At 43.3% G+C, this 13,692-nt stretch overlaps 1 protein-coding gene across 5 annotated transcripts in view; it reads right to left on the bottom strand.

The window, feature by feature from the left end:
- Positions 1 to 7: 7 nt before the first annotated feature.
- Hnrnpm (heterogeneous nuclear ribonucleoprotein M) overlaps positions 8 to 13,692 on the bottom strand; it is a 42,336-nt gene continuing 28,651 nt past the window's right edge. For 3 of the 5 annotated variants that reach the window (XM_005332153.4, XM_005332155.4, XM_078035491.1), the window contains 5 exons: positions 13,220 to 13,297; positions 5,837 to 5,890; positions 3,284 to 4,086; positions 2,548 to 2,599; positions 8 to 430 (listed from right to left, as the gene is read on the bottom strand). In XM_005332153.4, the coding sequence (XP_005332210.1) occupies positions 267 to 430; positions 2,548 to 2,599; positions 3,284 to 4,086; positions 5,837 to 5,890; positions 13,220 to 13,297 (1,151 nt within the window). In that variant the 3' untranslated portion in view covers positions 8 to 266. The remainder of the gene's footprint in view (positions 431 to 2,547; positions 2,600 to 3,283; positions 4,087 to 5,836; positions 5,891 to 13,219; positions 13,298 to 13,692) is intronic. The other 2 variants (XM_078035498.1, XM_078035501.1) reach the window with 1 other exon arrangement.

The following is a 13,692-nucleotide window of genomic DNA, read 5'->3' as shown; positions in this document are numbered from 1 at the left end:
AAGCCACTTTCAGGAACTGGTATTTATTATCAAAGTCATATTCGATGTCAACAAGATGCCACAACTACAAAAAAAATTGCGCACATTGCAATCTCAATGCAAACAGTCAAATGGAACCCCAGTCATTAAAAAAGTAATTCAAATTACCCCAAAAAGCAACTGAATTTTTTAAACATCTTTATACATCCAGCCAACAAATTAAAATGGTTAACAAGAAAAAATACAAATTCAGAGGTCTGGTATTGATGTTTAAAAAAGGCAACTGCTTAAGCATTTCTATCGATTCGAACATCAATCTCTCGGCCACTCAGCTTCATGCCATTCATCATCCGGCAGGCTCTCTCAGCCACCTCTGGCGACTCAAACTTAACCACACCGCACCCCTTGGACTTCCCGTTCTCCATCTTGATGTCGGCGTACAGCACGTGGCCTGGCACAGGGAGGGAAGAAGAGACCATACGCATCAGGCAAACCCAGAGCTCAGCCTCAATCTGGGCTCCACTCAGTCCAGATCACCTGTTGGATTTTGGTGACAGAGTCAAAAAGGAAAGAGGCCCTCATGTGTAGAGCACAAATGCTCAGAACACCACGGCCGGAGTCAGTGACAAATGTCCTTTGGCCATGTTGCCATTGTTCTGCTATCAGTACAATTTGATCCAGCACCATGAAAAGCGTTCCTGGGGGTTTAAAGTGCTTGCCTTTTAAGTTCAAAAACAGGAGGAGTCCTGTGAAGCCAACTTGAGAGGAGAATTTTAGAGGCTGTTTTCAATATATCACTACCCTCAGTCACAAAGCCATCAATACAATAGATACTTCTAACTGTCCAAATGTAAGCTATATAATAATTAGCAAGCAGATTACACATATTCCTTCAAACACCTATTAAACACCCCAAGTATGTGTTGAGCACCATGGAAATAGATACAGAGGGTTAAGAGCCCAGAGGCCAAGGTCCACTCCAATGAGGACCAAGGAGATAGCACATTATGGTCAGTGCTAGGGGCTCACAGTTCTAAAGCCACCAAATCCATCTGGGGGAAGGAAAACATCCCAGGGAGCTTCTCACAGTAAAGTTCTAAAAGAGTTTTAAGTGGCCAGGTGTGGCATTTGTTTGCACATCTGTAATCCTAGCAGCTCTGGAGGCTGAGGCAGGAGGATCATGAGTTCAAAGCCAGCTTTGGCTATTTAGCAAGGCCCTAAGCAACTCAGTGAGACCCTATCTCTACATAAAACATAAAGTGCTGGGGGTGCTGGGGTTGTAGCTCAGTGGCAGAGTGCTTGCCTCACACAAGTGAGGCACTGGGTTTGATCCTTAGTACCACATAAAAATGAACAAACAAAATAAAGATATTGTGTCCCATGTAGAACTAAAAAAATAAAAAGGGTTGAGGATATGGCTCAGTGGTTGAGTGCCCAGGTACCATTAAAAAAAAAAAAAAAGGCGTTTCAGTGAAAATTCACCAGAAGACAGATTCTGGCCTGTAACAGCTCACACCAGAGCACTTCAGGAGTCAGAGTATTTGTAAGCTCAGGTTCAAGGACAGCAGTGAGATGAAGGTAGGTGCTGGGATCAAGTCCTCCAGGGGCTCATAAGTATTTTTACTTTCTAAGAGGTGAGGGGAGTGGTATGATCCAATCTGATTTCTTGAAGTATCTAGATACAATGTGGAAAAATGCAAAGCAAGGATGGGGGTGGGGTGGGACAAGAAAGTAGGCTCTGACACAACTGCTTACCCCAAAGAACCAGAGAGAAGCAGCAATAATGGTGAGTCGTGACCCACTGCTGAAACCAGAGATGAGAAAAACAAAACAGGCCCTGATCCAGCAGCCATCGAACTTATAGCTTAAGGCTGACCTAGTTTAAAGGACAGGGGTGGGTAGTGGATGGAGGCTTGGGGATCACCCCAAAGAGCAAACTATGAAGATAACTTCTTTCAGCCACAAGGGGGCCTTCTAGAAGGGTCATCTTGTATGCTAGGAAATTTCCACTAGAGACTTACTGCCACACAAGATGCTAAGTGCCTAGATCTTGCAAGCCTGACTCATGGCACCTACTGGGCACACAAGCGCTTGCTGACACACCAAACCAGCTTGCTGTGAGAGAAAGCAACCTTGTCTTGGGAGTATTTTATTTAATTTTATCTCTTACAAGTCATGCCACCTTAGAAGGTAGCTTTACCTGACTCCTCTGTAAAAGGGGGAAATACTACCTTTCAAGTACTCTGTTAGCAAAAAAAAAAAAAAGAAAAAGAAAAGAAAAGCAAAGCTAAGGGTTGGGAATATAGCTCAATTGATAAAGTGCTTGCCTCATATGCCCAAGGCCCTGGGTTCAATCCCCAGCAAGAGACAGAGAGGGAGGGGGAAAGAGAGAGACAGGCAAACACATACCAGGACACTCAATACATGCTTGGGTATCTGCAAAAGCAGAACAATGGCAAGACCCATCAGTCCTCTAGAGCTGATGAGCAGTGGTTGTGCAGACTAGAAGGAACATAACAGCACCACTGGTACAGGAAAGCACCTAGAGAGCCTTTCTCAGACACTTACCACATTCGTTGAATTTGTCCTTTAGCATCTTCCATGTAAAATCAAATGGGAGCTGAGGGGGGAAAAAAAGGTAGACTAATGTGTGATTCAACCAAATCCTAATGCACAAACATCACAATCATCTATGAGGGTTCCTGGGACAAAGGATGCAGCTCAGTGGTAAAGCACTTGCATCCCTGGGGAGGAGGCTCCTATATATACATAGAGAAGCTGGCCAAACTCCACACTGATATTGATCAGCAGAGAACAAATAAGTCTATTTAGAATGAGGTTCTGAAGTGGCACAGCTACTCACTCCCTGTCACCTTATCTCTAGTGTCTGGGAACATCATGCAGGGAGCAGAACATACAGAGCCTGATGTAAGCAGATTACAGAACTCAACAGTGGCTACAGGTGGTCCAGTCGTTACAAATAATTCAATATATAGCCACCTCTCTCTGAATCACTATACCAAAACACTGGTGCTCCTCAAGCCAAGGGATCAGAAACTAAAATCTTTCAGCTCATAGTCTGCTTGGTCAACAGACACATCAGGAAGCCCAGGCAATTGCAGAACTACTGTTCCTTTGTGAGCCTTCACAATGAATTAGCACCAGACTCTGGGGACAAGAGTAAGGTGTGCTCTCTATTGTCTCTTCAGAGGAATACCCATTACCCTCAGCCCACAAGTCGTCAGTCCACTGAGATCATCCCCTGTGTATAACAACACCAAAGAGTTCCTGAAGAGCCACTTACATTTCTCACAAATATCTGGCAGGCCTTTCTGGCCACCCCAGGAGCATGGCCTCCAGCTCCGCCAAAGGAACCTGCGAAGCTTCCTCCAAAGTTGCCACGTTCCATCTCAATGGCACGATCGAAGCTGGCACCACCGCCACCACCCATGGCAAGGCCCATGCGCTCAATGCCAGCGCCCAGGGCTGGGCCCATCGCTGGGCCCATGCGCTCCAGACTGTTGGCGCCCATTCTCTCCAGGCCCATGCGCTCTAGACTGTTGGCTCCCATGCGCTCCAGGCCCATACGCTCCAGGTTGTTGGCGCCCATTCGCTCCAGGCCAGTGGCCATGCGATCCATCACGGGGCCCATGCGCTCCAGGCCGGCCCCCATACCTGCGGGCACCATGCGCTCCATGCTCAGGCCCATGCGCTCGATGGCAGGGCCCATTCGCTCCACGCCAGAGCCCATGCGCTCAATTGTTTGGCCCACACGGTCGATGGGCGCGGCCATGCGCTCCAGGCCGAAACCCATGCCGGCACCCATGCGCTCGACACCAGAGCCAATGCGCTCCATGGTCTGGCCCATGCGCTCGATGCTGGAGGCCATGTGGTCGAGGCCCAGTGGGCCCATACGCTCGATGCCAGAGCCCATGCGCTCAACGGAGCCCATGCGGTCCATGACCAGGCCCATGCGCTCGATTTCGGAGCCCACTCGATCCATGCCATGGCCCAGGCCTGCGCCCATGCGCTCCATGCCAGCACCCCCAATGCGGTCAATGCCAGGGCCCATCCTTTCGATCCCAGGGACGCTGCCTCCACCTCCACCTTAAACAGGGACACAAAACACAGGAGATGTCAGGTATCTGTGTGTACACCATGCCACGCCTGGGCACTTCAGTTCACAAGCTCACCCACAGATTAGCAATTTAGCCCCACAGTGATTTAACATTAAAAGACCCCTCAAATCATACAGTTACTAAAACTAAGTAATAGGTAATGTGGGGTGATTATAATCATTCTTCCTGTCCTGCTGCAGTTGAAATTTCCATAATAAAATTTAAGAACAACACCCACACCACAGTTGTTTCTGAGGTGCTAGTGTCTGTGACAAGCGAAACCCCACACTCATTCACACAAACAGAAGTTATGTGGAGGTCATTCAAAGTCACAACTTCTATACTCTCTCAATCTGTCCCTCTAACCTGCCTGCTGGTGGCCAATCTGGCTGCATTCCCTTAGCACTTCCAAGGCACAGAAAAGCAATTTTATAGTCATGTAACCAAGCAGGGATAAGGAAAACGAACAAAAACACCCACAAGAGATCCTCTGTGTACAAATGCACACAACTGGCCATTTCCTGGAGGACCTTAGTTTCTATCAGGGAAATCACCAACCAGTTTATCTATAACTCTGCTGGCCTTGGAAGGAAAATGATGACAGTACTGCATGGTAGGCTCTGAAATAGACCCAGAGTCAGTACCCAGCAACCCCTGTACATGGAGCTTGCAATTATGGACAGAGAAGACTGGCTCTAGGACCAAGGCCACCATCAAGCACTTCACAGAGCTCCAGGCTCCTCCCAAGCTTCATACTGCCCACATGTGTCTGTTGACCACAGGGAGCCCAGTTACTGACTCAAGCGACCCAACTGAAGATGCAAATTCAGGAAGAAGAAATTCAGCAGTTTTTTTTAACTGATTCTATAGCTGACCAAGAATGTGACCTGGCACAAGGCACTCCACCTCTCTGTGCCCGTTTCCTTAGCTGAATAGCAGCACACCAAATGGCAAAAAAAAATAAGCACAACTTTAAGAATATTAGACTTTCATAGCAGAAACGGGTTAACAACTATCTAATATCCTAACATTTTATAAAAGAAAAAGGTGCTTGCCCAGTAGCAGCAGAAATGAGGCTGGCACCCAATGCCAACAGAAGTAGGAAGAGACAGCACCAGGTAGAGCCTTCCCCCCACACAAACAGAAATACCCAACAAGTGGGGAGCCAAGGCAATGGCTAACCCCTCAAGAGCCTTGAGGAAAAATCGGGCAAAAAAAGTACATTTAGTTCTAAGTGCCCAAAAAACTGTGTATTCTATGGAAGGGTATATACCAAAATGTTTATAGCACTCACCACTAGGTGGTGGGCCGGCAGATAATAATTACTTTCTTTGGCATTTTCCAGGTTTTTATAATGAGTGCATGCACACATTTTAGTAAGCATTTGTTGTATATTAGCTGATGTACTTTTACAGTCAGATAAAAGAAAACAAAACCCCCAAATATCAGTATTGTAATAACAATGGCTAACACACATCGCACTCATTTAAGTACTTTTTTTTATATGCATTGGCTCAATTACTCTTCACAACAACCCTCTGAGGTAGATACTACTGCATCCCCATATTACAAGGTAATACGAAAACAGAGAGGTTAAGTAACTTGCCACATGTCACATAGAAGAGGCAGAACTAGACACCCCACCCTGGGCAGTCTGTGTCAGAGCCCACTATGCTCTGCTGTCCCCCACGGTAGCAACCTGTTCTAAAAATCAAAACATCAAACTAAGCGTTTCCTACCTCCTCCCTGCTTTGCAATGATCTCTCCTCTCTTCAGTGCATTACTTAGGATTTCTAAGGAAATCAGGAAGAAAAAATAATTAGCCAAATTTCTCTATGGCAATAGAAACTTGCTCTTAACAGATCTCAGAGTAGAAACACTTCTAGTAAAAAATCTTAAAAGAAATAAAAAGGAAAAAGGTTAAGGGGTTTGAGAAATACATACAACAGACATGATCATTTTATAGGAAACTGAAGCACCCTTGATAATGGGTCACAATGCTAGCATCCCATGTAGCTCCAGAGTCTGAGGCCCAGTTCACAAGGTCACCTGCAAATGCGTCCAGCAGAGCAAGGAACTGTATGCATCTGGGAGCTGAACTCAGAAAGTCAAAGCAAGAACGGGAACCTTGGTCCTTGCTCAATACAGTACAGTTTTCTAAAGCTGGTCTAGATTCTCAGCAATTAGGCTTTCCCATTTCACCCAAGCAGAAAAACTAAGGCCTCTCTGGAACTACTCAGAAGTTTGAAGCCTGCATTCATTATTATAGATCAAATAAAAACCAAAGTTATACTTACTATCTAAAAGGTGAAAACCAACAGCACTGTACACAGTGCTTGAGCGTACTACATAATTTCATGCTTGGCATAAAAATACTATAACAACCTGACTGTGCCAGCCCCACCTGAAGTGAGCGTGAGCTGGATGAGATGGTGAATTAGCAACAGACAAAACTTAAAGAAAATACATACACATACATATGCACACTCATACACACCCCCAATTGTCCCAAACAAAAAGCACTGGGGCTTGCTGACCAACAGCTCATCCAAACATCCTTCAGTTTAGCCTAATGTTGTCATTAGTGTCACCTTTTAAAGTTTCTCTTCAGTCTTTTGTATATGGGAGAAAATGAAACCAACTTCTCTGGTCCTGAAGAAAATCAGCAACTTGGACAACAGACTCAAAACACATCTCATTATCATCAAAAACCACAAAGGTGGCCGGAAGGTGTGGTGCATGTGTGTAAACACAGCAACTTGGGAGACTGAGGCAGGAGGATCTCAAGTTCAAGGCCAACCTCATGAACTCAGTAAGGCCCTAAACAACTTAGACCCTGTCTCAAAATAAAAATGAAAAGGGCTGGGAATGTGGCTCAGTGGTTAAGTGACCCTGGGTTCGATCCCCAGTAGCCCCCCATCCAATCCCACACCAAAAAAACTCATAAGCAGTTAAAACCTACCCCATGGCTGTTCTTGTACTCCAACTAACCACTAGAGGGAGGAGGTAGGAAAGCACACCAAGAAATAACGGACTTCCTGCCTGCCAGCAAACATGGGGCTTATTCTTCCATGACACCAGAGATCCTGGTCAGCTTGCCATGCCAAGATTCACTATGCTTTCTGATCACAGCCCCTAGAACAAACAATTCCCTGCAAGAACACTGAGTTGATGCACCATGTATTTGAAAAGCCGAATTATTTCCATGGGTATTCACAGACCTTCCCTGTTTGATACTGTTCTCTCTCCAGTATTCCTTGACCGCTAGACCCTCATTTCCAAGCCTCTGTACTGACACTGTCTAACCTGTCTGCCAATATACAGACTATGCCAAACACACCCAGACCCTCAGCCCTCCAGCTGCAACTGCACCTCCTGCACTATCTTCCTATACTATTGCTCTGAACACAGGATGTCCAGTAGCTATCCAGAGAGGTGCCTTTTTAAGTTCTAACATATTTCACATGCTATTCATATGACTGCCTGAGGACCTCACACAGTTCTCCTCACTAGCCCACTGCCAAGTATTAACCTCTGGTGTTATCTTGGGCCACTACTGAGTATCATCTCTTTGACTGCAACATATCCTTTCAAGGTCAAGGACCACAGATCTATCTACAGCGTTGAAGCACCAAGTACTACTAATATGATATGAGAAAGCACACTGAGCAGAAGAGTGCTACAAAAAAGGACACAAAGAATTAAACAAACAAACAAACAAACAAAAACCCAGGTAAATACTCTGAAAACCCAATTTAAATATTTTATTTGGGACAAAGACTATTTTACTCCCTTGGGTCTGATCACAAATAATACCAGGGAATTCCAGGACAGAGACTACACAGTCCCAATCTTTAAAAAGGTGCCAAAACAGCAGGACAGGAAACCCTGCGGATGATATTTCTGTTCAGGTTCAGGCAGTAAGAGTTCCCTGTTGCCCACATCTGCTAGTATACCCCTGTAGGAAGAGGAATGAGGCCAAGCTGTTCATCACAGAGGTATATCAGAGTCACAGACTGGCCATGATTAAAGGCTAGGAACAAGAAAAAGTGACTATAGGTGTAAAGTCACATATCGTCTTGTTGGTCTTTGCCAGAGGCATCCCCAAACTGATATCTGAAGCCAAATTATGCTAAGTTATTTTTTAAAATAACCTACTATTTCAGGACATGAAAATGAGGCCAGTAATGGCAAGAGAATACCTACCCTAGTCACATACAAATATGAACTCACCCTTCAAAATTCTAAAGGTTTATTAAATCTAAGATAAAGATATAGGTAGGCAGACCAAGCAAGCCCAGAAGTAAAACACTAGCAGCCTAGTAAAATCAAAGAAAACCATTCGAGTTACCTAACCATGGTAAGAGAAAAAAGAGAAACAAGGATATACCAAACAATAGACCACTCTCTAGGAAACAGTTTCAGTAGTTAAACTTAAGAAAAAACATGAAGGACAGAAGGCCTAATAACAACATGAAGAGTTGAGATGCTAGACTTAAGGATGACTCTGAAGATAATCTTTCTAGGGCCTTCATAAATTCTAGGAGAACAACTAATACCAACTAGCAGTGAAAATCTTAGAATCCTGATCCCTCACCCATGGTACCCTCAAGGAGACAGAAATAAGTAGGAGGTTACCATGCTCTAAACTGCCTTTGAGAAAAACAACTTCAGAGCCCAAGAACATCTGATCTCCTTCCTCCCCAATAATGAAGGAAAATTCAACTGACAGATTCTAAGAAACACAGGGACCTAAATGGCAAAAGTCCACATCCATGGAAAAATAAAGAAGAAACTGCTTTGCCATCTAACCGAAAAGGAAACAGACCCCAATATTCAAGACCTTCCAATGTTAGGAGGTTTCCATGATCAATCTAGGTTCCTTCCAAAGGCAAGCGCACAAGACTAAATTCTGTTAAATGGGACACCTACCACAAACCACGGAGGAGAAAGACTACTGTCCACTTAGCAGAGCCTCCAAAACTCTACCAGAGTGAAAGTGTTAACAGAGTTATATAGCAAGAGATGCATGAGGCAGTTCTAATTCCCAAAACATGCAAAAACCTTATGCCAAATTTTTTAAGCCATTTGAAAGACTACTAGAAAAATGCTACTATTCCTAACCAGAAATCCCATATTGTCAATCACCACGGAGCCCTCACTCTCCTTTAATCCTCTTGATAAGCATATGACTATTTTAAAAGCCTAAGGAAAGCCAGCAGACTTTGCCTTAGAAAGAAGCCCCAACACCAGGCTGAGCCTCAGCAGCCTGTCAGTCCAGGTAGTGGACTTCACCCACATGGGGATCCACGGGGCCATCCTAACCATCCCTCTGCCAAGGATCTAACCATTTGCTCTCCAAAGCTTGGAGATATTCCCATCTTGTTTCTGGCAAAGTTTCTTTCAAATCCTCCACCTAAACCACCCGCCAACTGTGTGTGTGTGTGGAGGGGGGGAATATATACATATACATACACATTCACATATATTTTACCCTAGGCCTTTCCAGAAATAAACATTATGTTTCAGACATTAAAAACTAAACAAGAATTATAAACATAACAGCCACTACCAAGTTGACCTATGTAACTATTCTACAGGAAACCATCATTCACCCTTGATTCTTTAAAAAATCAAAGTCACAAATTCTAGAAAAGGATGTATCTATAATGTCTATTACAACCACACAACAGGTACACCACATACTACCACAATAATTAGTAGGTTACCTGCAGTGTTCACCTACAGTGCATACAGAGTTAAAGGAAGAGGACTCTGCTGGTAACAGTAACAACACCTACTGGGCACTTAACATATGCCCTGCCTGGAACTACTGTTGTACTGAATAATCCTCACAACCACCTTGGCTCCTGAATTACCTGCCTAGTGAGGGTGGATGGAAGGTTGCTATAACACAAAAAGGACACCTTGGAGCTGGGGTTGTGGCTCAGCGGTAGAGCGCTTGCCTAGTATAAGCTATGCAAGGCCCTGGGTTCGATCCTCAACACCACATAAAAATAAAATAAATATATTGTGTCCAACTTAAAAAAAAAAAAGTACACCCAAGCAGAAGAAAGAAATATGCATGCATATAACATCTGTCCACTGACTAGTGCACTGGTCCCATCTACAAAATAGGATTTGGACAACTTCTCTTCTTTTTGATCAGAGGGTGTTTGGGGGATTGAAATCAGGGTGCTTTTTCACTAAAGTACATTCCCAGTACTTTTTATTTTTAGACAGGGTCTCCCTAGGTTGCTGAGGCTGGCTTTGAACTTGCAACCCTCCTACCTGAGCCACCAAAGTTGCTGGGATTATAGATGTATGCCACCACACTGTGCTTCTGATGTTTTAATGTCCTTTAAAAAAAAAGCTGATCTTTCCTGGGAAAATGGCCCACCACAACTGACAGATGCTTGAGAAAGCCTTTCGTGACTCCTAGTATTAGCTATTTCTTTAAAGTACAGTCATCTCATCCAAGATTCATAATGCATCACACCATGTCTCCCTCCCATACTGAAAGGTCCTTCAATAATCTAGTATTATCAATCTCACTCTTTATAAGTATTAGGTACACAGGACACATTTTATTATACAACTACAAAAAAATGTTTATAAGTAGCCCGCATTCCTACCCTTTCAAGGAGCAGCACTTTATAGAGATATGGAAGCAGGCTCAAACCAGCATTATAAAGTAAGAAGACCTCTGGCATTGGTCAACTTTAGCATAGTTTTTGTTTGTTTGTTTCATTTTTTATTGGTCCTGGGGATTGAACTCAGTGGCACCAGCCCTATTTTGTATTTTATTTAGAGACACAGTCACACTGAGCTGCTCAGTGCCTTACTGTTGCTGAGGTTGGCTTTGAACTCTTAATCCTCCTATCTCAGCTTCCTGAGCCGCTGAGATTACAGGTATGTGCCACCGTGCCCAGCCTGACTTAAGCATAGTTTGAAACAAGCTCAAAGTAAAACCCTAGATTAGTGGTGTGCTATCTGCTCAAAATGTTATCTCACTCGTGCAAGTTTGAGGGTGGTGGGCAGAAGTGGCTCAAAAGAACAACCAAAATGAAATCATAAATGGCATCATAATTGGGGAACTGATGCTCTCCTTTAACCCCTTTGATAAGCCTGTGAAGGCTGCAATCCCCCTCCTCAGATAAGGAAAAGTCATATGCAGGTCTTGATGCATTGGCAAAGACCTTGGAAACTATCTTCCCAAATGCTGACAGGGAATCCTGTGAGAACTTCAATTTGGGAGCAAATTGGGCAGGGGGACTTGAGAGAATTTCATTGTCAAATATTGCATTAAACATCTACATTTGATAACTGACAGTCATTTACTTTTCAGAGCCATTCTATCAAAATTAGACCTATATTAATTCACTGGCCCTGAAAAAGTTCCATAATTCAGTCTAATGTCAACACCCGGAACCACAATAAACGCATTATCACCATCATCAACTAAACAATTTAAATTCAAAACAGCTTTAAATTTTTCAGTGTGATTTTAAATTTTCCTTTGACATAGTACCTAAAGGTTCTATTTCACCCAAATCTTAGAACCCAAATCCAGTATAAGGAAGTCCCTATTCTCTACTGCAGAGGACAAAGAAGGAGGACACCAAATATCTACATCTAAGGGCAAAGTCTAAGAACACAGGCTCCATTTTTAGTTCTCACAGAATCCTTTGAATCTTTTATGACCAGGCTCAGAATTCTTAACTGATGGATTACACCTGCTAGCTTAGCTTACACAAGACTTAAGTCACAAACTCAGCAGAGGTTCCAGGGCTGTCCCTACTCCTGTTCTCATCAACTTCAAAGCTGTACAACTCCACTCCCCAAAACAACAAACAAACTTATTTCTAATGACTAATAGGTTCTGAGTCAACATTTTATCAAATCGGACTTTCCAGATTTTTACTTTTTATTAAAATCCTCCACACACAAACAACAGGCAAACCTTAAAGCACACTGGAAACACAGACCTCTGTCCTTGGTGATGATTTTCCACCATCTTCTAAAACAAGGCACCCAAGAAGAAGGCAAACCCTTCCCATAGTTTAGTTTCCTATGCTCTGGAAGAAGGGTAGTCTGGTTTGTTCATCAGGAATATCTCTTCCCTTCAAGTTTGACTGTCTACTCTAGTAAAGACACTTGCTCTTTACTATTTTCACAGACCAGCAAACATTTAAACCTAAATTCTCAGTTACTTTCCCTTCCAATAAATGTTATGTATAAAAGCAGCTTTCCAGCAAATGAGGATCACAGAGTAAACCAGCATAGAGACAGCTTCAAAAGAATGACTTCTGGTTTCTCAGCCCTAGAGATAACGCTGTGCTGGAGGCAGTTCCAAAAGGCAGGATTGAGGCATGATGAAGAGCCAGGCTCTGGAGCCAGCCTGGGTTCATTCATATCCTGGCATTTACTAGCCACATAACCTTAGGCAAGCCACTCTCTGTGCCCCAGTTTTTGATGAATGGGGAAAACAGTAGCCACGTGTCATGTGGTTCTTGCAAGAACTATTAGAACACATTATTATAATCATCATCACCATTATACTCCTGTTAAGAGGAGGGCTCTAAAATCTGAATGACAACAAATGAGAATCTGTGTTATGTAAATGATAAATTAAAGGAATCTATGGTTTTTATAATGTGTCTCTCTGTCCACAACATGGAATCATCAGGGCAAATTGTCAAGAACTACCCATCCCAGCACTCCTGAGAAGAACTTGATCAAAAACTTCAAAGAATCTTTTGTCTTGGAGACCATTTTTAAGGTGTGCAAAACACAACCACAGATGTCTACATGCTTCAGTGCTAAAGGCAAAATGAAAGTTTTTAAATTTTTACTAAAAATTTTACTAAATTTTTACTGAATAATTACTAAGAAGACTTAGAAACATGGGACAATTTAAGAGTGACTAAACAAAGTAATCCTATTATTAAGTCCAACTAAGTCTACCTATTGAAATATTTAAGGCAATCTCAAGACAACGGGATTCAGCAGAAAAACAGAAGTGGGATGTCACTGAAAGTGGGCCTGCAGCCTAAAGGTCACCTGAGAGCTTCAGTCAGCAAAGGGCAGGTGTTAAGGAGGAAGAAATATATAAATCTTACCATTTATTCGGCCCATGTTCATCCCAGATCCAAATCGCCCCATGTTTTCCATACCACCACCAAAGGGTCCCTCCATGCCTGCAAGAGAGATCTGCATTTCAGTGCCATCCCAAGGAGACTGAAAAGACTGATCAGGGAAAGGGAAAGGTTTTTCACGTTTCACCTTAGGCATTCTCTGCCAAGAACTTACCAAGTTAAAGGGCTTTTGAAAAACAAAAAATACTGGTTCCCTTGTTTAAAAATCACCATCCTCAGAAAGCTAACCTGATCCAACCCCCTCATGAATACACAAGCAAAAAGAGGTCCAGAGAGATGAAGTGAGTTGCCCAAGGTCACAGAGCTACTAGTGAGAAAGCCAGAACCAAAAGCCAACAATAACCACTGAAAATAATGGGCAGCTAAGAAAAGTAATTTGTAGACTCAAACCTTTTAGAAACAAAGTGAGAATTTCATGCAGGGTTTAAAAGACAAGA

The sequence above is a fragment of the Ictidomys tridecemlineatus genome, chromosome 2, assembly GCF_052094955.1.
Source record: "Ictidomys tridecemlineatus isolate mIctTri1 chromosome 2, mIctTri1.hap1, whole genome shotgun sequence".
Taxonomy (NCBI): domain Eukaryota; kingdom Metazoa; phylum Chordata; class Mammalia; order Rodentia; family Sciuridae; genus Ictidomys; species Ictidomys tridecemlineatus.
The sequence above is the reverse complement of the archived record's forward strand: the minus strand, read 5'-3'. Positions and strand labels throughout refer to the sequence as shown.